Here is a 25,461-nt window from a genome sequence, read left to right as displayed (position 1 = left end):
ATCATTGCCACAATGACCAAGGAGAATTTGGTTTCTTTAGCATCCAAGATGCAGGTATTTTCTGTTACTTTTTACCCTGCTGAGCAATAAGAAGTGCTTTGGTGTAAACTTTTGCTTTTAAGGACAGAGAAGTTGGGGGTCTGAGGCATAGAGCTCATCTATTCTGGTAATTTATTGCAAAGGGTGTGTGTGTATGTCCCAAGTACTCTAACTGCATCCTTATCATGCTTTGGTATAAGATAGCTTCTTCCACTTTAAGAACAGACGATACTGCAACCTCCACTTAACTTGCACTGAAAGCGTCTGTACATAGAGCTGGCAGGGGCGAGCTAGTGTCCTGTCAGTTCACAGGTCAAATTATTTAGCGATAACTTCCTTGTGTCAACAGGTCTCAAGTGTTTATGGCTTACAGGAAGAATATTGCAGATCCAGAAACCTCCTCCCAGACAGAGGAGGAAGAGAAAAAACAGCTTGGATCTGTCATTTGCCACTTGCCACCATGACGTCAGCTCAGGGCTGAACTCTACCTGTGGCTGAGACCTTAAATGAGCTGCCGCTAGAAGAGAAAAGCACTTTCTCTCAAGTTTAACGGCGAGTAGCAGCGGCAACAGAAGCAGCAATGAGATTCTGTGTATTCTTCACTGTGTTGCTGCTCAGACCGGCGCTGAGCCTTTCAAACGGTAAGAAACACTATCTTCTGCTTTGGGATTTGTTGGGGAAGCTATTCTGTTACAGTGAATGGATTGCTTAGTGCTTTTAGCAGCTGTTGAGAGACTGAAGGTCGGTGGCCAAACACAATTCAGGACGTCTAGATTTTGATTAATTAGTGATGAAAAATGTTACTGCGGGAAAACAGTTTTCGTTGTTCACAGAACAATGAAAAAGCGCTGGTGCTTGTGATTAACCTAATTTAGCCTGTTCCAAGAGCAGTTTTCAGAACCTGTAGACTAAACCCAGGTAATTCAACCTCTGTTACAGTCATAACAAAAGATGAGTGTTCTACCCCAGCACCCAGGGAAAAGGAGTGCTGCCGCTGGCCTTCCGAATGGAATCTCCTTAAACAAGCAGTCTGGAAAGCAGTACTGCCTGAGCTGGCTCACTGAGCATTTGTTCCCCTTCGATTAAAACTAATTAATTGGAACTTCACCAACTCAGATCGCAGAGGGCTGCACTATAGTCTATTCAAATGCAAGGGTGTGTGTCATTCCTTAAATCTCTTAATAGTTTTTCTAGCATTGTGACAATTTTGGTGGTTGTAGGTCAGAGCATCAGCCTGAACTTGCCTGTCCCTGGTATTCAGTGACAGTTCCAGGGCAGCAGAGGAGTTAGAATTAGTTAAGGTTAGTTAGGTTAATTAGTTAAGGTTAATTAGTTAAGTTAGTTATATGAAGAGTTTTGTGGCAATTTGAACCTGTGAGAGGAAAGCCCAGGTACTTTAAAGCGATATGAGCTAAACTAAGACCTTCACTGATGCTATCAAGCTTGTTTCAGACGGTGACAGATGGTAGTGAGTCTCCACTGAGTACTGTGAGTGAACATAAGTATTTACAGCAACATCTACAACATGCTACAGACTGATTTTTAACCATAAATTATAAGTGTAGAAATCTTCATGACTGTCAGTTGTCTGGTTTTCTGTTTCTGGATAACAGCAAGATGTGAAAAATCTTGACCCAAGAAGTACTGGAAGCGAGAGGAGGCTTTCACTGACTTGAGCAGATTTTGCATTAGGTCAGCCCTGACCAGAAACCTTTTTCATTCTGAGCAAACATTGTAAAAGCTTTGTATGATGTGTCCATTTGCAGAGTACTTACAAACTCCCTGCTCTGCTCAGCAGTCAGATGTCTGTTGTTCCATAGCCTGCATCTTAAGATCCATTACTTTATCTCCATGGTAAACATCTATTATACATCCTGTTTCCTTGCGTGGAAGGTTGGGTCTGGGCAAATATGGCCATAAAAGAGCCACCTTTGCTCAGTTTACCTTCAACAAGCCCAATGGTAGCTCATGCGCACTGCAGTCACCACAGATGTGATTCTTCCTGAGTCCAAAGGTACTCCTGGAGAGCTGTTAGCCAGAGTCTGTATAGGGCTAACAGATGTTGTAGGCCAAGGACTAGCTCTGCATGACATTAAGGCTGTAACATTGAGTTTGAGAAGGCAATCTAGAACAAGGCACCAAACCCACAGCTTGTGGCCAGCAGACTCATAGATACTATCACGATTACAGCCAAAATGTGCATTTCTTCATGTTGACCAGGGAGCTGATTGCAGCCTACGGGACTCAGGGACAAGTGAAGGCAGAAGGCTTGGCAGAGAACTGGCACAGTTTCTGGCGTTTCCTCTCCACCCTGAGGAGACTAATGGATTACCTTAGGCCTTGTCTTTTTGACATGCATTTCCAAATCAGCTTTATTGATCAGAAGAACAAAGTCTATTAAATTTTCTTCTGTTTGGGATTTTTGAAGGCCTGTAAAAGTTCTTGAAGGGAGGTGCCTTATTTATTTATTTATTTATTTATTTATTTATTTGGGGGGGGGGGAGATTTTAGAGTCATTTGCAGTATTTTATTTAATATACCAGCTGTAAGAGTATGCTAGTGCCAAGGGTGTTAGCCACAACGTTAGCCTTCCATCTGTGTTGTTTATAGTTTAGATTAGATTATGATTGCATCTGTGTTGTTTATAGTTTAGATTAGATTATGATTGCATCAGCATTAACTGAGATTAAATACATTTATTCCTAACTCATAATAATTAAATACCTCAGATTGAAGTTATATCATGTGATCCAAACTGGCTGTTTATCAGTATAATGAATTTAACAGCAAGCCTGTGTTATTAGTTGCTTTCTTTACTTCGCACACAAATGAAACACGCAAACCCCGAACACCCAAAAAACTTTTACATCTTTATAACAAAAGTTAAGAATGGTACTTTTTAAATAAAAAAAAAGCAAACAAACAAATCAAAAAAGCACAATAAAGACAATATTCTAAATATAATTAGACAAAAGAGTTGAGAGTTAACACAGTAACAGGTAATGCTGAAACCAAACTGGAGGAAACTTCTTTTTCTTCAACTGTTCCTAGAATCAGCCAGATTTCTTCTCATTCAGAAAGAACTATAATGAGGAAGAAAAAGAATAATGAAAAATCAGAGGCAGAGGGAACTTTCCCACTGGGAGACACATGTCTGCTGGCAACAGAACTGTCTGTGGCTGGGAAGTACAGCTGAGCGGGGGGGGGGGGGGAGATGTACTTCCCTTGTGGAAAATGTGCTCAAGAAAGGTTTTTAAAGAGAAGCCAAAAACACATCACCCTACAGAGTCATCAGGGCCTGGACAGCCCAGAGGCAGGGCAAAGCTGCCCTGTGGTGGCCCAGTGGACACCACTCAGCTCCCCTCCTAAACTGCCCAGAGGTTGTTCCACACACACAAGAGTTCCCTAAGACCTCTCCTCCACACACCATGAAGTAGCACTACAGCGTCTTTTGTTTTTCCTTCATCAGGAACCACAGATACAACTGTGTCATCTGCAAGTACAACTCCAACAACTCCAACAGAAGGTAAGGATGAAAAATCCCTCAGGGTGCCCCTAGGAGGACACAGTGGGGTTACTCACTGCATGGAGCCCCTGAGCCCTGATAGGCAGTGGTGTATTCCCCTGCCTGGTCTACCCTTAGTTTATCTGGGGGAGGAGTCACAGAGCCCCAGGACAAGGCTGAATCTCCTCTCCTGACTTCCTTCTTCTTCCTGGCTGGCCTTTGCTGTGCAGGAGGAGTGCTGGGGAGGAGTTCACAACCTGGTCCTCTCCTGGTGAGGCTCTCTGCCTCCTGGATCAGACGTGAGGATCCCCATCTATTTCATATATTCTTGCCATGCAGAAACAGTTGCTGCTTCACCGTTTCCCCAAAAGACTGCCACAGAGCAGGCGACGATGGGTGGTGTGTTCAGGGTATGTTGGGTGCCCTTGATCTGGCAGTGGGAGTCACCTGTGCAGAGCTGCTTTAGCCAGGTGGAGGGAAGGCTGCCACAGGTTCACCCACTGGACACCCCATATCTCCCCTCCTTACATATGCAGAGGTAATTCTGCACAAACTGCTTCCCTGGAACTCTCCTCCACACACCATGAAGTAGCACTACAATGTCTTTTGTTTTTCCTTCATCAGAAAACACAACTACAGCAACTGTGACACCTACTGCTAGCTATGCAACAGAAACAACAGTAGGTTGTTTCTCAGCCTCCCCCTTATGAGGACACGTTGGGGCTATTCAGTCGATGGATCTCCAGAGCCCCCCTCTACTCCAGGGAGTGGTGTATTCCCCTGCCTGGGTTTCTGTGCTGGTGGGGGTGTAGCAGAGCCTCAAGACAAAGACTGACTCTCCTCTCCTGCTTCCCTTCTCTTCCCTTTCCCGCCATTGCTGCAAGGGGAAGTGTTGGGCACAATTTGAAGAGGCTGATCTTTTCCTGCTTGTTGCCTTTTCCTCCCAGACCTGTCCTGGATGCAAGAGGATCCCTCTAGACCTGGTAGCTAGGGCAAGTTCTGATCAGACTCTGCAGGGAGTTGCTGCTGTAGCTCTTTAGAGCATGATCAGGGATGGAAATGGGGGCTTGGCCTCCCTGATTATGCTCCAAGGCCCACATCTATTTCAGACATCCTTGCCATATGGACAGAGATGCAGCTCCACAGTTTCCCCAAAAGGGTGGCTGCAGAGCAGGCCATGATGGTGGGTGCCTTTATTGGCTGGTGGCTGCTTTCATCCTTTTCTGGTAGCTGGCACCGATGGAGCTGAACTGGGGCAAAGGCACTGCTCTTGTGGTGAATGTGCTCAAGACCAGGGATTGTGGGGAGAGGATACAAGGACATCTCATGCTATGGAGTCATCAGGGTCTGGGAGAGCCCAGAGGCAGGGCATGGCTGCCCTGGGATGGCCCTCTGTGCCCCATGCAGCTCTCCTCCTTAGCTGCCCAGAGGTTGTTCTGCACACACAGTTGTTCCACCACAAACTATGAAATAGCACTACAATGCCTTTTGTTTTCCCTTCATCAGGAACCACAGATACAAATGTGTCATCTCCTGCTACAACTCCAACAGAAGGTAAGGATGAAATATCCCTCAGGGTGCCCCTTAGGAGGACACATTAGGGTTACTTGCTGCATGGAGCCCCAGAGCCCTGATAGGCAGTGGTGTATTCCCCTGCCTAGTTTACCCTTAGTTTCTCTTGGAGGAGGAGTTGCTCCTCCAAGAGCTGCCTGTGTCCCATAAGTGCAGCTAAGCTGGGGCAAATGCACTCTCCTTGTGGGAAATGTGCTCAAGACCAGGAACTGCAGAGAGAGAAGTCACGGACACGTCACAGGGTCATCAGGGCCTGGGACAGCCCACAGGCAGCACTGTCCGTGAGGGGGGGTGGGATGGCCCGCTGTACCCCACACAGCTCTCCTCCTAATCTGCCCAGAGGTTGTTCTGCACATGCAGCAGTTCCCCAAGACCTCTCCTCCACACACCGTGAAGTAGCACTACAATATCTTTTGTTTTCCCTTCAACAGAGACAAGCGTGACACCTACTGCTAGCTCTACAACAAATGAAACAGAAGGTAAGGATGAAAAATCCCTCAGGCTGCCTCTTAGGAAGACACTTGGGAGTTACTCCGTCCATGGAGCTCCAGAGCCCTGACAGTCAGTGGTGTATTCCCCTGCCTGCTCTACCCTTAGTTTATCTGGGGGAGGAGTCACAGAGCCCCAGGACAAAGCTGAGTCTCCTCTCCTGACTTCGTTCTCCTTCCTGGCTGGCCTTTGCTGTGCAGGAGGAGTGCTGGGGAGGAGTTCACAACCTGGTCCTCTCCTGGTGAGGCTCTCAGCCTCCTGGATCAGACGTGAGGATCCCCATCTATTTCACACATCCTTGCCATGCAGAAACAGTTGCTGCTTCACCGTTTCCCCAAAAGACTGCCACAGAGCAGGCCACAATGGGTAGTGTGCTAAGGAATTGTTGTGTGCCCTTGATCTACCCTGGCAGCGGGAGTCACCTGTGCAGAGCTGCCTGGGTAAGGCAGATGGAACTTTTCTGTTCCCACTGAGAGACACATGTCTGCTGGAAAAAGAGCTGCCTGTGTCCCATAAGTGCAGCTAAGCTGGGGCAAATGCACTCTCCTTGTGGGAAATGTGCTCAAGACCAGGAACTGCAGAGAGAGAAGTCACGGACACATCACAGGGTCATCAGGGCCTGGGACAGCTCACAGGCAGCACTGTCCATGAGGGTGGGTGGGATGGCCCACTGTACCCTACACAGCTCTCCTCCTAATCTGCCCAGAGGTTGTTCTGCACATGCAGCAGTTCCCCAAGACCTCTCCTCCACACACCGTGAAGTAGCACTACAATATCTTTTGTTTTCCCTTCAACAGAGACAAGCGTGACACCTACTGCTAGCTCTACAACAAATGAAACAGAAGGTAAGGATGAAAAATCCCTCAGGCTGCCTCTTAGGAAGACACTTGGGAGTTACTCCGTCCATGGAGCTCCAGAGCCCTGACAGTCAGTGGTGTATTCCCCTGCCTGCTCTACCCTTAGTTTATCTGGGGGAGGAGTCACAGAGCCCCAGGACAAAGCTGAGTCTCCTCTCCTGACTTCCTTCTCCTTCCTGGCTGGCCTTTGCTGTGCAGGAGGAGTGCTGGGGAGGAGTTCACAACCTGGTCCTCTCCTGGTGAGGCTCTCAGCCTCCTGGATCAGACGTGAGGACCCCCATCTATTTCATACATCCTTGCCATGCAGAAACAGTTGCTGCTTCACAGTTTCCCCAAAAGGCTGCCACAGAGCAGGCCACAATGGGTAGTGTGCTAAGGAATTGTTGTGTGCCCTTGATCTACCCTGGCAGCGGAAGTCACCTGTGCAGAGCTGCCTGGGTAAGGCAGATGGAACTTTTCTGTTCCCACTGAGAGACACATGTCTGCTGGAAGAAGAGCTGCCTGTGTCCCATAAGTGCAGCTAAGCTGGGGCAAATGCACTCTCCTTGTGGGAAATGTGCTCAAGACCAGGAACTGTAGAGAGAGAAGTCACGGACACGTCACAGGGTCATCAGGGCCTGGGACAGCCCACAGGCAGCACTGTCCGTGAGGGGGGGTGGGATGGCCCGCTGTACCCCACACAGCTCTCCTCCTAATCTGCCCAGAGGTTGTTCTGCACATGCAGCAGTTCCCCAAGACCTCTCCTCCACACACCGTGAAGTAGCACTACAATATCTTTTGTTTTCCCTTCAACAGAGACAACAAGCGTGACACCTACTGCTAACTCTACAACAAATGAAACAGAAGGTAAGGATGAAAAATCCCTCAGGCTGCCTCTTAGGAAGACACTTGGGAGTTACTCCGTCCATGGAGCTCCAGAGCCCTGACAGTCAGTGGTGTATTCCCCTGCCTGCTCTACCCTTAGTTTATCTGGGGGAGGAGTCACAGAGCCCCAGGACAAAGCTGAATCTCCTCTCCTGACTTCCTTCTCTTTCCTGGCTGGCCTTTGCTGTGAGGGAAGAGTTCTGGGGAGGAGTTCACAACCTGGTCCTCTCCTGGTGAGGCTCTCTGCCTCCTGGATCAGACGTGAGGACCCCCATCTATTTCACACATCCTTGCCATGCAGAAACAGTTGCTGCTTCACAGTTTCCCCAAAGTGCTGCCAAGGAGGCTATTGTGGGTAATGAGTTCAGGGACTGCTGGGTGCCCTTGACCTGCTCTGGCAGTCAGAGTCATCTGTGCAGAGCCGCCTTAGCGAGGTGGATTTAATGCTGCCACACATCCCCCCACTGAACCCCACACACCTCTCCTTCTTATCTGCTCAGAGGTTCTTCTGCACACACAAGAGTTCCCTAAGACCTTTCCTCCACACACCATGAAGTAGCACTACAATGTCTTTTGGTTTTCCTTCATCAGGAAACATAACTACAACAACTGTGACACCTGCTGCTACAACTCCAACAAAACCATCATCAGGTAAGGATGAAAAATCCCTCAAATCAGCCCTCATACGGACACTCTGGGGTTACTCATTCCCATTGGGGATGGCCTTTTCTTTTGCCCAGCCTTGCCCGAGTTTCTGTAGAGGAGGTGTCACAGAACCCAAGGACAAGGCTGAATCTCCTCTCCTGACACCTTCTCCTTCCTGGCTGATCTTTGCTGCAAGGGAGAAGTGCTGGGGAGGAGTTCACAAAACTGGTCCCTTTCCGAGTAGGGACTCAGACCTCATAATTAGACTCAAAGACCCCCATCTATTTCACACATCCTTCCCATGTATTAATAGTTGCTGCTTCACAGTTTCACCAAAGGACTGCCACAGAGCAGACTGTCATGAATAGTGCATCCAGAAGCTGGTGGGTGTCCTCAACATCACCTCTTTCCAACAGTTGGAATCACCTCTGCAGATCTTCCTTGCTCAAGTGGAGGTAGCATTCCTGCAGGGAGTCTAGGTTGTGTGCATAACTGGACCAGCTGTGTCCAGTCTGTGTTCCTGAGCTCGGGGGAATATGCTCTTCTCATGGGAATGTAATGAAGCTTGACTATTGCAATTTCATAGAAATCTTGACATCAACATCTTTCATCTTTGTATCAGCAGATCCATGCAAACCAAATCCTTGCGGAACAAATTCGGCTAAATGTATTTCTCTGCATTCCGACTATGTCTGCGAGTGCCCCTATGGATTCTACTACGACAGCAGTACTTGTTATCCAGGTGAGTTGCAGGACAGCAATCTATATTTAAGATAACTGCAATCTATATTTTAGGTGCTTCATAGATAACTGCTCAAGTGGAGTTTTCTTCCCACATGCCTGGTTCTCATGTTATAATTGAAAACATAATCAGTCTGGGAAAATAGCTGGTGAATAATGCCTTGTTTTGCAGACAGCCACTTCTACAATGACCTAGATTGTTATCTCACAAAACAGTAACAGTAATGTGATAAGAAAAGAAGGTGAATTCCCTGAGTGTCAGGCATGCTGGAGATCAAAATGTGTGAAAACCAGGAAAGTAATGCAAGTGTAAGCTTGACATTATATTTATGGCCAAGATTTATAAAAGCCCAAGCCTATAAAGACAGAATATTTGCCTTGATTTTCCCTCTTGCTAATCTTTCATCAAAGTCCTGTTGAAATGCACCTCTGAGATGCTGTTGAAGGACAAGCATGGGAGCAAATGGGGCTTGTTATTTAAGTGCCAGCAGGTAGGACTACCAAATTTATGTGTGAGTCGAAGCAAACAGGTAGACACCAAATTTTTTTTTAGATATGGTGAACCATGTTAGCTGCTTAGTGGCTGTGACTGCAGATTTAGTCTTTGATGTATATCACTAAATTCTGTAACACCTCAGATGGAGTCTTTTGTTAGCTTTGGATCATGCTTATAGTTAATGTCATTCAATTTCACAGTCTGGCCAGTTTAATTGAGACCAGGATCCTGCCTGCTTCTCAGGTAGCCAGAGTATGCACCCCATTGCTGCTGAACTGATTGAGCAGACATTTGCTCCATACCAAATCCTCCATGGATATATGAAAAATAGTAAAGATTGTTTTTTTGTGCTGTATTTCCTCATCTCTGAAGGCTGGAGAACCCTAAGGTAAAACCCAAATTTCTTGAATGGTTTCTAATAAATTAATAACCTCTGTTTTCATTGCAGGGAAAATATTCCCAGGGACCATTACACTGGCAGGAACTTACCCTAAGGATATTGAAACTGTAAATTCCTCACTGTATCAACAGATGTCCGAAAATTTAACAGCTTTTGTGAGTGACTTTATTTTTAAACTTTCCTGCATATTTAATGCTTTACTGAATGTGATGCAGACAGAGGGGATACGTGCTGCCTTTAAGGTATAGCCTAAGATAGTTTCAGTTAGGAAATCCACTTTCAGAGAATACTTCACACTCACTTAGATCTATTCATTAAAGAATTGAATTTTGCCCTCAGATGACTACATGTATGGCTCTTGCTGAAGGAAGGGTTGCACCTGAGATAAAGCAATATTGGCAATTCCCAGTGTTCTGGGAAGTCCTCAGATTGCTCTGTATGTGAAAGCACCATTCTCTCTCCATAAACCATTGGGTGAAGCAAAGTTTTCCAAAACATTTAGTTTCTGATCTCTACTGTTTTCTGAGGACTCAGTAATACTCAGCAGTTGAATAAAAACAAAAAAAAAAACTTCTATCCTTTCCCTATCTTTTCCCTATCCTTTCCCTATCCTTTCCACAAAGCACAAACTTTTCAAAATGACTGTCTAGCTGTGTCTAAATACCTAAATAACGTCTCTTCCATAAGCATACCAGTATCCATATTTTAATTATATCAATGAAATGGATATTACACATGTTGAGCATTCTGTGATTATGGATAAAGTCTTGTAATGGACTTCATGTAGAAGTAAGATAAAATGTTTAATTCACACTGCTCTGTAAGCAAACCAGGGGATTCGCTTAGGTCATTTTTCTGGAAGTAAGGAATCAGAGAACTGTAGAATATCTGAGTTGGAAGGGACCCACAAGGTTCCAAGGGTTCCAAAGGACCACTTAGCCCCAAAAAAAGGAAGGAAGAAGAGGTCTGCACCTCTGCCAGAGACCCAATCAGATAATATGAAATATTAATGAAATATTAATCAGAAGTCATCACACATGGCTTACAAATTCTTTGTGTTATTATATTGCTTCCTGTGAAATTCTTAGCAGGGAGTAACCAAAAGTTGTCCCTTCAGAATGTTAAAAAAAAAAAAAAACAGTCTGCTCATTTTTTTGGTCCGACATTTTTTCATGTCATGGCTACATGACATGAAGCACTAGAATAGATATGTAATACTATAAAAAGTGAAAATAACATAAAACAATTTTCATTTTATTATAAAGAAGGATAGTTGATCTTTCATTTCAGCTGTCTTAGGCACTTTTTCCTTTTCTTATGGTGCCTCCTGTGTATGTGGCAGTTGGCTGCCTCCACTAGTTGTTCCCTGCTTCACACAGTGTGAGGGAGAGCAGTGACTTTTCTACTGACCCCATCCATCCCCTTGTACTTTTATCAGTGCTGTGTTTCTCCCCACAAGATCAGCCCCTGATGATCCCACTTGATTGCATGTTAGTGACATGCGCCATCTGTAAGGATGTCTATTTCTCCCTTTTCTCTCTGCATCTATGTAGGTTGATACTGCAGACTTCCTTCTAAGTGGTAAGTCTGCAAGGCAGTGTCTGTAGCTGTCCATCCAGCCTGCCCAAATGCACTGCTTGCCATTCATGCAACTCATGTCTCTCCATTCATCCACTGCTCTCCTCTACTTCCTGTTTTGCAGCATCACCCCACAGCTCCTCTTCTGCAGTATCTTGCATGGCTGATGTGACTGATTGGTTTATTTGTGCCCATGGTAATGTGTTCAGGGTCAAAAATTCACAGCTGAAGAATCGGTGCTTCATGGGATTATGGTCTATGTTTCTGCTTGGCTTTAACTCCAATTCATTTATCTTTTACAGTTTAAGGCAGCATTTAACTTAACAGACTACAAACAGACTGTCATCGTGAAAGTTCAGTAAGTTTGCCAGTTTGTTTTTTCCACTGTGTGTGAAGCTTGCTTTGTGTGCTTCCCACAGACCTCTTTTTAATCTGTTTCCTGTGGAGTCTTCAGTTCAAGAAAGAATATGGGATGAATTCAGTTCAGTATTACTGTTGTTAAATCAGGCCATTCATTTGCTATTTTAAAAATCCCTGCTCCATTTTTGCTCTGTATCTATAGATTTCCGATAGGTCTGTGAAGTGGGCAGGCTGTGACAGCTCTACAGTGGATCTCCCACTTTTATCACCATGTAGGATACAGCACCGTGCCAATGACTAGGCAGTTTGTTCCTGTGATGGCTGATATGCCTCTGAAAATGTAACAGTTAACACTGAAGTTCCAATGAATATGTCCAACTTGGAGTCCCAATTTAATTTCAGAAATGGCCTCACTACAGAAGCCCACTGCATTTCTTTCCGTATTTGCCAGTCTTCCCTGATGGCAGGCTGAACAAAAAGGTTATTGAATGGGCTGTGGGCATAGGTCCTTTGCTGGTGTAGGTGGACACTGCAACATGTCCTTCTCTTCCCATCCCCATCTGTTACAGATTACTGTTCGAGAGCTTTGCCATCTTCTCTGCACACACTCCCTAACCACATCAAGCAAAATCTGGCTTGATAGCACATGGAGCAGTGTAAACCCTTTCAGCTAATCCTGTGGCTTGATCAGTTAAGCAGACTGTTGTTCTAGAAGAGTTGTGAGGGCAGTAACTTCCATCAGAGGGGTTGTGACAAACACATGGGGCACAGTAACTTTTTAAGGCACTACAGCAATCTGCCATTTAAAGGTATTTGTGTGCATGTCCAAGCACTATGAAGTTCAAGCTGAAGAATAGGGCAGTAGTCACTGCTGCGCTGCACCTCATGCCAAGGAGATCGCTATCCAGCTGAACCCAATCCAGCTAATGTGAAGTTATCATAAATATAGTGTGAACAGACCCTTCTGACTTCATTGTGGCCATACCCCGAATTGTCCTCACCGTGCTTCAGGGTGGGCTCTCCAAGTCAGTCTTCAATGACAGCCCAGGCTGATAAGACTATGAAAAATTGGGATCTGGTGGATTAGATCTTCCACACTGCAACAGGTTTGAAGCTAGCCCAGTAAAAAAAAAAAAAACAAAAACAAAAAAAAACAATAGTTTCATAGCACTTTCATGCCAATACGTTTGTATGTAAAAGACGATGGCTATTACTGGATTCGTGAGTAAGCCTTGAACTCATTTTCAGGTGCCTTAGCAACTACCTACGTTGTGGGATGAAAGAAGTTAGGGGGGAGGGGGAAGTTTGGAAGAAATCTTCTGCTGTCTTTGCATCTAGCTTTTTACCTATATGGGTTATTTGAGATGTTAAAATGATGCTATCATCTGTATTTCTCAGAGTTACTACAGGAAACACCAGAAGTGAAAATTCTGGAGTGAGCATAACAGTGATGAACATATTTGACGAAAACACAAATGAAACCACCGAAACAGTTACTAATCTAATAATGGCAGAAGCAAAAAGGTCCAACTCCACGTATCTCTACAGCAGTACGTAATCACTTACTGTTGAAGTAAATAATCAATAGAAGCAGAGGTTCCTATCTTCAAAGTTGATTAGAACACTTCTGTATGCAGCAAAGCCCATTAGAGCATAAACCTTGTTGATTTTAAGGAGCTGAGTGTTCGATCAAACATGAGTTTGAGGAATCAAACATTCAGTGCTGGGCTTTTTTGTCTTACTAAAGCTTTCTACCTCCTGTGTGTGCAAGTGATGGAAAATAATTATTCCCAAATAAGCAATGGCATGTTGATTTTAATCTGATGAGCGTTAAGTGTCTGGAGAAAACAGGACAAAACAGTTGCAGACATAGATTTTGCTTCTCAGAATAAACCAGTGTTTTACTGGAAAAAGAGGATGAAACTTTCTTTAGATGTTTTCTTCCATAATTGACCATATTTATTGATAAGAACCCTCACTGATTAGATGCTCAGCTAGGCGATGCTAAACCTGTAAAATCCTGAATTACTAAAAGTGTAATTCTTGGAGAGCATTTTTGTAATAAAGTAAGGATTTTTTTTTTTTAAGGTGCTCATATTTTGAAATTAGCTTTTGCTAAAGGTGTAGCTAATAATTAAAAGAATCCAGTTCATAGCTTATAGCCTGAGTTTGGTCTCCAAGATGACTGTATCCACCTCAGCCTTGACATTTCCTATGTGCTAGTCCTAAATATGAGAAGAAAACAGAAAACCTGACAGCTCACAAAGTATTGGTGCAATCACATCCCTCCATTCCTCCACTGTATGCCACCCACTGAGCTCTGTTAACTGTTGCCAGCATTGGAACATGGATCTGAAGAACAACCTGCTTGGCAAACATCATACTGATATTTGTCATGCAGTGAGCTGCATGCCCATAAACATTGAAATCTGTGCAGAACTCCATGAGATCTGGCCCTCACAGTTCAGTTGTACAAAATACTAAAGAAATAGTGCTGGAATTTTTAAAATATATATATTTTTATATATTTCTTCTTATTTTTTTTTTAGGGTGAGCTAGAAAATCAGTGTTCAGAATATGAACTTATGGGTAGAATTTCCATCTTTCTGTACTGGTTTGGGGCGGGGGTGGTGGGGAGGAAGGAAGATATGGAGGCAGTTGCGGGAGGCTGAGAAACAGAATGTCAGAAGATGCAATGGAAACAGGGTCTTAAATGGTGATGGGCAAGAGAAAAGAAAGGACTGGTCCAAATGCCTGCAGTAGGTGATGTCCCCTCAAAAAAAAGACATAATTTTTTATTCAGAACTGCTTAAATAAAATGGTTTATGGCTTACTCAGCAATTGTACTACTTTCTATGAAAGGATACTATTGGTACTCAGGTTTGCTTACTGACCATTTCTCTTTTAAAGAGACAAGCCATTGTGCTGTTTTTGATTGTGATAGTGCAACCACAGAATGTCAAGAAAGTGAGTATCCAGAATGCAAGTGCAAAAACGGTTTATCAAAGACAGAGTGGGATGATCGTTCTTGTTCAGGTAAGAACCTTGCTACTTTATTTATCCCTGAAAGGCTGACCTGGTCATCCTGTCTCAGTCTTTTTGAATTCTCAAATGCTCTGAGCTCTAAAAGTCAGGAAACACATGTCATATTAAGCAATCAATAGAGACACATTCTTACCTTTCACTTTGAACACGTCCATAATTCTATTCCAGTAAAATAAATCACTAAAGCCTGAGAAAAGTATCACTGAAATCAGTGATTGGGCAACTATTTAAATTCATTGTTAAACTCTTGGTAAGAACTGAAACCTATACCGATAAAGAGTGGAACAAAATTAATCTTATATCACAGCCTTCTCTGCTAGGATATATTTTGGGAATAAACTCCACATGCTACCTGAAGGCAGCTATGGAAATGCAAACAGAACTGGAAGTCTAAGTATTCACCACAATGATCTGCTAAAACTATGTCCCTTGTTGGTAGTTCCAGGATTGCATTACCCATGTTTAAACAAATATTTGTGTAATTAATGAATTTTTGGACCTGTTAATTGTTTAATTGTTGAGGTTTTATTTGATTGCTTGCTTTGAATTTTCACAGTACTCTTCTTGTATTTTAACAATTCTCCAGAGACCTGAGATGTACGCTATTTTCTTGCTATGAAAACTAAATTTTTTTACACTATAGAAAAGATGCGACATTTTAAGAAAAACGACAAATATTACAAACTCTCGTGATAAAATCATGAAAGCTGGCTACAATAAAGACCAATGAGTTGCTGTCTGGTGTAGGCCTTTATAGCTCCTACCCTGTCTAAATACGATCCAGTTTTAGATCATTTGCAGTATAGATCATCTGTTGTGAGATCAAACTGTAGGATAATTGGATTGCCTATGCAAGATGAAGCCGAGGTGATCCCAGTTCTGAACTGTGAACGCAGATGTTTTAAACAAGGGCCTCTTATTTCTCATTTTGTGCTTTTGTATTTCAGGTTCTGTTTGACATACATACAACCCTAAAAAAAAAACTATTCTGCTGTTTTGAAGCACAACAAAGTTGTGTGTGTTTGCATTTCAATTAAAAAAAAAAAAAAAAAGTGTGTGTGTGGAAATTATCCCAGGTTTTATAGTATCATTAGAATATAGAAGTGTTTCCAGGATGGTGTTCTACAAAGTTTTTGTGTTGTTGTTTTTTTTTATATTTTTTTATTTTTTTGGTGCTATCTTCAATTCACTGTATTTTTCCCTCTGAAAATAGATTGCAGTAGTGACTGTTCTGCAAATAACAACAAGTACTGTGCCAAAGCAAATGGGGTTCCACAATGCTATTGCATGACTAACTTTAAGGAGGAGGGCGAAAAATGTGTAAGGTGAGTGCTCAGCTTTTTTCTGCATTCCTATGTTGTAGGTAGTTAGGGAAGAAAAACAGTGTCAAAAAAATATATAAAATAAATCTAAAACAGGGTCACCCTCAGTCTAAAAGAACAGCCTGCAGCTATGTGAATCAGGGAGGTGCCTGAGGTGGTTAGCAGGTAGACAAATTCACACATTGTCACAAGTTACAATGGTTTAGCTGCTTGGCATTAGCTGTTGGTATGCACTCATAATACCCCAGAGGAAAGTCATGGAGGCCCAAGGTCACCTGTGATCCAGTGAAGAAGATAAACTACCTCACACTTATTTTGTGGGATACTCCCATAGACATAAACTATTCTTCCAGAGTAACTAACCTGCAGGAATTTGTATGCTGAAGTGTTCAGTAAGCAACCTGCAGTAGTGCAAGAGTTGCCTCAAATCCCTGGAAAATTTCCTCTGGTATTAGGAGGGACTTTGTTCCCTGATAAGTTTCAGACCTATGTTATTTTGTCTTGGTTTTCCCGCTGCGGGTATTGCTGTCAGCTCACATTCAGAACAGAGCAGAGTTGTTTGCTGGTAAAGCTGAGAAGGTTGTTGTGCTCTGTTCTTGTGGATAAGAAGTAGGACCTTACTTCCCCAAACTGCTAATTCACCACTTTTTATTGTTACTGCTGCTCTGCACAGAATGGAATCACTTCTTACCATGATGTCAATATATTTTAAATTTAAGAAACTAGTATGGGAGGAAGACAAAGAGTAACCAGTCCTTACAGACCTTATATTGAAACTTTTGATGAAGAATATTTTTCAGCAGCAGGTTGCAATTACAAGTGTTTTAGGGATCCACAGGTTAGTTCTTTGAAGAAATTAGTCCTTTTTAGCATTTTTGCAGGCTGAGAACCTGAAACTTTGAGTTCCCAGCTTACCAATCATCCTGAAAATCTCAGATTGTTTTCCTCTAACAATGAAACTAAATTTAATATTTAGATAGAATCAAAAAGGAAACCTGTAATGAGCGAATCTTGCAGAACTGTATGATAAAGTGTGGTAATGTACTATTATTTTGTGATCATCCGCTGAATGACATTGTCTTTCTTTTTCACCTTTTTTTCTTTCTTGTCTCATGTAGCTGTCCAGTGGGCTACTCTGGACAGAACTGTGAGAACAGTAAGTACAAGAATTTCTGATTTTGAATTATAGCATGGAAAAATACCCATTAATGTTTAACCTGCTTGAGATAACAAAAATAACAAGTAGTAGCCTTTAGAGGTGTGATCATTCTATAGTGATAGCAGGAAGATGTTAGAAAAGAATGAGTGAAATTCCACTGTTGCCTGAAAGACCGAATTCTTGAATCTCACATTCAGACAGATGGTAGCATTTCTTCTAATGACCTCTGCATTAAGCCTGATAGCTTTTAGTCAAACACAGGTTATTTGGCGGAAAAGCTTTTAGTCCTCATCTGAAGATATGCAATGCTGAATTTAGCACCACCGATAGATTAGTTTCGCCTGTAATTAATCACTCCCTGTAATTATTCACTCTCATAAAACATCAGTGAATTGCTTTCATTTGAAATGTTCCTGCTGTAATATCCAACTACTAGCTCTTGTTTGTGCTTTACCTTGCAAGCACTGTTTAATATCTAGTATCCTGTACTGGTGAAGAGATGATGGGTCCAACTGTGTTGTCCCATAATTGTAATTGTTGGGACAAACTAATCAGACTGGCTTTCCAAAGCTTTTTCCATCTTCTGAGTCTGTTTTGCAGCTGTTCTGTGCACCCTCTCCAAATTCCACTGTCATATAAATTAGGAGGGGACATCCTTCATCTCTGCTAGCATTTGCACATGCTTAAATTCAGAACATTTTCTGTTGTCTATGCCTAAAATTTTGTAGATTGGCTAATGGTGGTTGTAGTGCAGCACAAAGTAGCTTTCCAGGTATAAATATCTGGCAGGAAGGATATTTTTCATCCTATGGAACATGCATTTTGGGGGAAAGCTTTGGAAATCTTAATGCCTTTTTCTTAAAGCAAATGAAAACACTAAATATGTACAAAACCAACACAGACATTGGGAATTTAAGCACAAATTTGAGACCCTTTAATAATAAACTCCATTAATAACCCCATCTTCTCTACATGGCACTTAGTGTGTAATAATGTAAACAGTTGCTGAGCAGTAATCAAGGATACTTTACACGTTTGATGTAACATTCTTCTGAGAAATCATACTCCCTGGTGTCTTGATATATGCCCCCAATATGATTAAGATTTTGCTTGATTGCTCTGCTGGTTGATGGTTTCATGTTGTGCATGTCTACAGTAGGCATTCAGTAAATGGTAAATGTTTTTTAAATGTAAATAATTCAGTAAATTATTAAATTATTAAATATTAAATATATAAATTATTAAATTACCATTTAATAATTCAGTAAATTATTAAATGGTAAACTTAAAAATTCAGACTGGGATCCCCAAGCAGTAAGGTTGGGCAGCGCAAGAGACTGTCTTACTCATCCTGCCCTTTTCTTGAAATGATGCCCTACAGGACACCATTCTTAGTCTTTTCTTTACTATGGCTATGGAGAGCTATACGTCGGTTGTAGTAGCAATTCCATTCATATTTGAAGGGAGATATGCAGAATCCAGGTCTTCCTTCCCTTAGTTATCCTGTTTCTACAGCAAGGTCAGTGAAATTGAATTTTCCTTGCCAGACATTTGTTCAGATATCAAATATTTATTCAGTGTTCACAGGGCCACATAATAGACACCCTAAATCAGTCTGTCCTAAGTATCTAGTGTGCCTGTGGGAGTCAAATAACTACACGTTAGCAGCAATTTTAGCTTAAGCAACCCCTATATCCTCCTGGTCCTTCCTGCTCCCCAGTTGTAATGGAACAACCATATGTGAAGCCATTCAGCGCATGGGTTTAGAAACCTGTGCTAGAATCAAAATAGCCATCCAGAAGAGTCTTTAATGCAAATTAGTGCATTAATTTACAGCTTTCAGTGTCCACACAGACAGTTGGACTAAAGCAGCATCAGGAGCCTAGGAATGAATAACGTTTTTTTTATTATTATTTTTATTTATTTTTTATTTTAACAGCAAGAGCTTCAATATTTGCCATGAGTTTTGAATTGCTGTATCTTTGTTTTTTCCAGATTTTGAACTCATCCTTATAATAGTGGGCACAGTTCTTGGAGCCATTATCCTGTGTTTAGTGGTAGCAGTCTCAGTTGTTTCAGTAAGGTAAGAGTATTTCTGACAATTGAATAGAAAGTGCATTGCTGTGTGTTACTAGAGAACTGAGCAGAAATTTAGAGAGGGACAGGGCTGTAAAAGTAGTTGCACTTTTGCAACTGTGGTTGCAAAAATGAACCTGGGCCATCAAGTTCATTTAAGTTCTGTAGCCATCAGTAGCCAGGCATCTCTTTAATTCTTACTATTCCTAGTCTACTGGTGAATTCCTGTTTACAGATGAACCTCCTCCCCTCTGTCCATACAATAAATAAACATTCAAGCACCTTCTCTGCCTTTGCTTTAAGTGCTGCCCAAGTAAAGACTATCATAAGACCTGCCATAATGAACATACTTCACCTTCAGTGCACAAGCCAGTGCTGAGTGTGTGAGAAATGTGGACTTGTGATCACAGGCAATTCAAACACATCATTTGACTGTGAAGCTTTTGCTGCCAGCAAGAAGGCAACTTTTCTAAACTGGACCTAATGGATGTCTCGTTTCCTCCTCTGAATAGTCAGTCAGAGCTAGTGGTGGTCAAGGAAACTCCTTCAGTTCAGGATCTAGCTGCGAGGTCAAAGTTGCCCTCTGTCTTTCCTAGCAGCTTATCCCCATCTGTGATAAGAGATGCCAAGTTTGCACTCTGCCACTGATTACAAGGGATTTTGCAAGATGTATGCTAGAAAAATCCATTGCATGTTTCAGAACAGGACTGAGCATTCAAAATAAGGTGGAGGGACATCTGAATAGGTAAGGTACTTTTAAAGATCTTTTAAAAACTCTTTTTTTTGTTTGTTTTTGTTTTGTTTCCTCTGAAGAGCCAAACACAGTAAAGATCCAGAGAAAAAGAGCTTGATAAAGCCAGGACATTCCAATCCTGATACCTCTAGTGAGACCAGGATCTTCCCCAGAGTCCAGACCACTTCTGGCCATGGAAATCCAGGGTATCAGCCAAACCCGTATGAGGCTCGTTCCTCAAACAGGAATCGTTTTTTGGACGGGGATTATGATGATGTGGTAAGTGTTTCATACAGGCCTATGGGAACTGTGTTCCTGGACTGTGGTGTTGTGGGCTACTGACATTGTTGGAACCTAAACTCCACTCTGTCTCCCTCCCTTGATCTAAAGGGATGGAGTGTCACAAAGACAGCCAAAGGACTGTAGCTGCAGCTGAAAAAAGTTCCCTAACACAAAGATCAGCAGACATCTCATGAAGACCTTTTTTAAGCCCTATTGGTCATTCCTGAGTCACAAGTGTCATAGGTGAAAAGCAAAGGTCTATGCAACAGTCTGGCTGCCCAGAGGTCTGCTGTATGATAGGACCTTTTTCTACATCAACTGCAGACATCCTTCAGCACAGGGGCATGTGGAAGCATCACAAGCCATTGCAACGTGTGCTTCTTTTAAGATAGTTGTAGTATCCACTAAAATTTGATACAAGTGCTGCAGTGGTGCTCCCCAGTTGCAGCTTCGTGAAAGATTCACAGTCAGTTTAAGCTGGCACAGCTGCACAGACAGACAGCATCCTCCCCCGTCTCTCTGAGCTGTGTATGTGTAGTTCACAGCAATAAACCTCTGCAATTCCTACAGCACTGAAAAGGGGTGAAGTGCAAAGTGCCATGAAAAAAATAGCACAGCTTTTGCATTCATGTAGCATGGGGGAGCCTGTTCAGCAAAAAAGTGTCATGAGCTGCATGTGTGTTCTGAAAAACTGACTGTTTTATCCTTGTATACTGCAAGGGAGCTGTGAAGGAAGCAGGGACTTGAGAAGTGATATGAGTGATTTGTTGGGTTCTGCACATATCCAGTAAATAGGGAGTGCTTTGTCCATTCAGAACTCTTTAAATAACATCTTAGACCTTTGCAGTCTGAGAAACTACCCCTGTTTACTGAAGACAATTTGTTTAATTGCAATACACTTACATGTCTTGCAGAATTGAGGCCTATGCCATGATAAAAGCAACACAGAAGCCTGATGTTTAAAAAAAGAACTTTTAAAAAGCTGCCAACTGAAAGAAGAAAAACATCCATATAGTTAGTTAACTGATCATATTCACGTGGATTTTGGCTTTTCTAACTTTCCAAAGATGTCAACTTTTTGTTGATGAAAACCTGTTGAAAATCTGTCTGTGAAATACATTTGGTTTTCCATGAGGGCTGATGTGTTGCTTATTGGGCTACCATGTGCAGTGTGTTACATGCTGAGCTATTCTGAGAAAAAAGCTTTCTGACCATGAGAAACTCTTTTTTCCTTTTCTTGTCCAAATTCTCTCTAGTATGACATGTCACGGGAGCCCGAGGGCTTTAGGATGCAACGCAGATAACTAAGTGGCCAGAGTGGCAGAAGGATGGATGACCACCGCAACAGTGGGTCAGACCAAAGAGTTTCACAGCCTCTTACCAGTGCAGTTATTTCAGCAGCAGAGACAAAGTCCTTAACACCAGATTCTCTGAAGATTTTCTAAATGAAGGCTTCTACTTGAAGGAGAACAGTGGGCAATAGCTCTCTGAAATAAAGGAAAATAAAAATTAAGCAGAAGGTAGGGAGAAGATGATGATTTCGAAATCTAAAAGCGTCCTGTAAACATTAAACTCCCTTCAGAAGGCCAGTGCATTGATGAGAAAGTGAGTGTAGACAAGATACCAGGATTTTAATCCTGCTGTTATTCTGTTCTTGTGAAAGATGGTCACTGCAACACGTGTGATATTGATAAATGTCAGCTCCCAGAGCTTTGCCTATATCACTCCATTGCAGCTAAACGCTACCTGTGTAGCTGTGGGCAGATCAAAGCAATATCAAAACTGTTCTTCATGAGAACCTATCACTCTCTGTACTATATAAGATACAGTCTTTTTTCCCCTACTCAACCCCATAGTATTTCCCATCTGAAAGTATTCGGTTCAAATCTCTGCTGACACTTGTGTGAGACAATTGTACTGTCTGACCGCTTATGCAGCCTTCCTTCCAAATACAACAACAAAACCCTGTAACTTCAAACACTTTTTTTCTCCATTTTGCATAAGTACATTGGTTGTTTGTGGAAAGCATTACCATTATATTTTTCCCTCTTGCACTCTGTAAGTTTTGATGGAATCATCTTGAGTCTTTATTTTTCATTACTTATGTACACTCAATAGATACTGTAAAAAATCCATATTTTACCATATTTTTCTGAGTGTGCATATCATTATCTGTTGACTAGTCATTGGCATTTCTTTATATATATAATATACATATTGCCCAGAAATGTACATATATTTATAGGTTATGTTCATTTAAAACATCATTAAATTCTGTATTATGTTTTGTGTTTTGCTTTTGTTGTATTAGATTAACTTTTCCTATTAAACATTGTTGTTTCTCAGTACCAAGCCTTTCTTATGTTACTGTGAAGTGGTGTTTCTTTGTTTTTAATAAATCCAAAGACTATTTGATGTTAAAACTTGTGCAGAGTTTAAATGCAAGTGTGCACAGACTTGCACAGACAAACATCTTTCACTCAGAGGTTCTGATAAGAAATGTTACTAAATCTTAATGAACCTAAAATGTGTACTGTCGTAGGGCTAGCACCAAATTTCTGTAAACACTTTCAGTGGGAACTGTGTCAATAAGGCAGGTAGGTCTCCTATAAAAAAGTTGTCCACACTGCTCTCTGAATGGCAGGGGAGACCCCTTCCTTCCTCCAGCTGGGAACCCTGCTGGGGGAACCAGAGGGTGGGAAGCAGCCCCCTCAGGTATGATGAGCACCAGCCTCATGACAAAAGGACTCGTTCCCTTCCCCAACAGCTTCACTACTGCATGCCCCCCATGCCTACTGCCCCTCTCCTGTCCTCTGGGCCCTGTGTCCTTGCCATTCCCTGGGTGAGGAAGAGGCTCCCTCTCCTACTCCCCTGCTAAGCCTTTGGGAGAGGAGGACTCCTTTCCTTTTCCCCTACTTTTCACCAGCAGGATTAGGTTATGCTGCTAGAAGAACACGCCAGCAGGTGCAAGGAGGTGAGGCACTGATAAACAGATGGGATACAGAGAGAGCAAATAGCAAAAAGTCATTAAGTTCAGTGTAAACTTCGACTTTGTTCAGCTGATTTCTGCTTGGAAACCCTCTCCTCACCTTCTTTATAAGGCAGACTGAAACTTACGTCAAGCCTAATAAAAAGATTTATCTACATCAAGAGTAATAGCCCGTGGTCTTTCACTGAAGTAAATTTCCCGTTTCATCCACTGAGTGCTGAGGATCCCTTAAAGGATCCTGTGTGCCAGTAGCCTGTTACAGATGTACAAGAAAAGCTTTTTAAGAGTTCTCTCTCACCTTTTTGCAAAGCAATACAGGCTTGAAATACAGCTGGAAGCTCAACAAACAACACAGAAAACTATAATGCAGTAAAACTTTATTGAGGGTGTAGCATGTAGAAATGCAGTGTAATTGATAATAAAAGCCTTGAAATAGGCAGATGTTTGCGTCATTTAATGGGAAGGGAATTTTCATTGCTCTGGTGCAAAGGTGCTTTCTGCTGCTGCAACCAGGTGCAATTCAGCTCCTGTTGGGGAGGGGCCGCCAGATACTACTGGAAACCTGGGTTGCTCTTTAGCATTTCAAAGGCAGCTGCAGCTATTTTATCTGGATTGAAATTCTGTACCAGAAGGGCAAACTCTCAGATGTTTCGTTTCTCTGTGGCTATCACTGACGTGTAATTCTGCTGGGAAAAGTGATCGTGGAAGAGAGCCAAACCCAGCCAGGCACTGGAAACAGGGCAGAGTGCAACGAGAGATGTGCTGCAGGCAGGGGAAAGCCTCCCGGGGGCTGCCACAGCAGCGTTTGGGGTCCTGGGCTCTGCCATCCTCCTGCTCCCCCGAGACACAGGGTGTCCCACTGGCACTGGAGCCACAGGGGAGGAGGGAAAATGGTGCCACTGGAGTCTGCCACCTGCTTTTGTCCTAGACCCAGAATAACAGAAGGGAGATTTCTTGGTATGTCTGCATAGGGTGTGCTAAATAGTGCTAAAAAGGCCAGGCACAGGTGTTTGCGTGGTTACAGCCCATGCTTGTATGGAGATACTGGGGTCACTTTAGCCATGCGCCATTCTTAATTTATTTGAAGACATTTGGGCATGTTAAGTGATGCAGGATGCTCAAGGAGGGGTATGGTGCTGTGGGTGGCAGCTCTGTTCGGTCCTGAAAGCAGAAAGATTTTTGTGTTTTTCTAGTTATCTGCTGGTGAAAAAACCAACCAAACAAACAAAAAACACTGTTTCATTTATGAGGTTGGTTTTAGGTGGATCCTGCACGTGAAGATCCAGGCTGCAGTCATCAGCCAGTGAGAGCGAGCAATGAAGGTAAGAAGGTATCCCAAACCCAAGGGCCTGACTTTTCATTTCTTGTCTGCTTCCTCTGACTTTGATGGTTTGTTGTTTAATGAAGGAGCTCTAGCACCCCTTCAAACAGTAGGAGCAGCAGATCTCTTTGTTCTTTTTAGCCATTATTTCCTGTTATCTGTGACCTGCTATGCTTTATGGGCTTCCCTGTTCCTAGGCCAATCAGGACTGATGGGGCTTTTTTAAGGCTTGGTTTGGAGATTATTATTATTTTTTTGACTAATTTCTGCAAAAATGTGTAGGTTCAGCTCACACCTTCTAAACCTGGGAGAAGTCAATTAATTCCTCCTGAAAACTCTTACTAGGCAAAACTGCTCCACTTGCAAACACCAGACAGAAGGCTAAAAAAAGAATCCACAAAGTGCTATACTGCTGGTAAAAGGCTCTATAAATACATCAAAACCAGGTAGGAAATCAGTGGGACTGCTGACGAGGCTGTAAAAGGGGCAGGTGGGAATGAGGAAGCTGTAGCAGAGGAGCTTCGGGACGTCTTTGGGAATGTTTTTGCTGCTGAAGCTGTTGGGGGGCTTCCTGTACCCCTCCCAGTCTGTGCAGCGGGATGAACCAGAGGAGCCAGATCAGCCTGAATTAAATAAGTAATGGAGTAAAGAGATGGTAGGAGCAAAAGAAAGTACCTGAAGTAAATGGGTAACAGGAGGGATCAGGTCAAATAGATACAGGGGTGGTTAATAAATGGCCTGGACCCGATGGCTCTGACAGAAGGACCCAAAGGAGCGGTGCAGCAGCAGCACGGGGACCACTGCACTGTGCTGGGAGGACAGCCTAGGACAGGGCCGTGTTTCTCACCATCAGCCCCCCCGCTCTGCCTTTTCCACCGGCAGCACCAGCTGAAGAGGTTGGCTGGGGTCGATGGATGTGAGCAGCGTGCTCCATGTACCCTAATGACACTAATTATTGGGGGTGTTGGTAAACCGCAGAGAGGCCGGG

At 42.9% G+C, this 25,461-nt stretch overlaps 1 protein-coding gene across 3 annotated transcripts; it reads left to right on the top strand.

Annotated features, from left to right (window-relative positions):
* The first annotated feature begins 604 nt into the window (after positions 1-604).
* On the top strand, positions 605-22,511 carry MUC13 (mucin 13, cell surface associated). Of its 3 annotated transcripts, none has more exons than XM_038182356.2 (17): positions 605-680; positions 3,509-3,565; positions 5,051-5,098; positions 5,548-5,595; positions 6,403-6,450; positions 7,258-7,308; positions 7,918-7,977; positions 8,597-8,713; positions 9,657-9,763; positions 11,489-11,544; positions 12,945-13,096; positions 14,457-14,582; positions 15,805-15,916; positions 17,032-17,069; positions 19,068-19,155; positions 19,962-20,160; positions 21,420-22,511. In XM_038182356.2, exons 1-17 carry the CDS (start codon positions 620-622, stop codon positions 21,465-21,467), a joined length of 1,416 nt encoding a protein of 471 aa, XP_038038284.2. In that variant the 5' UTR covers positions 605-619; the 3' UTR covers positions 21,468-22,511. The 3 variants fall into 3 exon arrangements, with proteins under 3 accessions (XP_038038284.2, XP_038038283.2, XP_038038286.2); XM_038182355.2 differs by having other exon boundaries at positions 8,594-8,713; XM_038182358.2 differs by lacking the exon at positions 5,548-5,595 and having other exon boundaries at positions 8,594-8,713.
* Positions 22,512-25,461: the final 2,950 nt, after the last annotated feature.

Source organism: Anas platyrhynchos, chromosome 7 (assembly GCF_047663525.1).
Source record: "Anas platyrhynchos isolate ZD024472 breed Pekin duck chromosome 7, IASCAAS_PekinDuck_T2T, whole genome shotgun sequence".
NCBI lineage: Eukaryota > Metazoa > Chordata > Aves > Anseriformes > Anatidae > Anas > Anas platyrhynchos.
Note: the sequence above shows the minus strand (reverse complement) of the source record. Positions and strands in the feature narration are given on the sequence as shown.

Excerpts from the sequence above, each read along its gene's own strand:
- MUC13 (XM_038182355.2), top strand. The coding sequence starts at position 620 with ATGAGATTCTGTGTATTCTTCACTGTGTTGCTGCTCAGACCGGCGCTG. Across the intron at positions 8,714-9,656 it reads CAGCAGTACTTGTTATCCAG|GGAAAATATTCCCAGGGACC; the intron begins GTGAGTTGCAGG and ends TTTTCATTGCAG. Across the intron at positions 20,161-21,419 it reads ACGGGGATTATGATGATGTG|TATGACATGTCACGGGAGCC; the intron begins GTAAGTGTTTCA and ends AATTCTCTCTAG.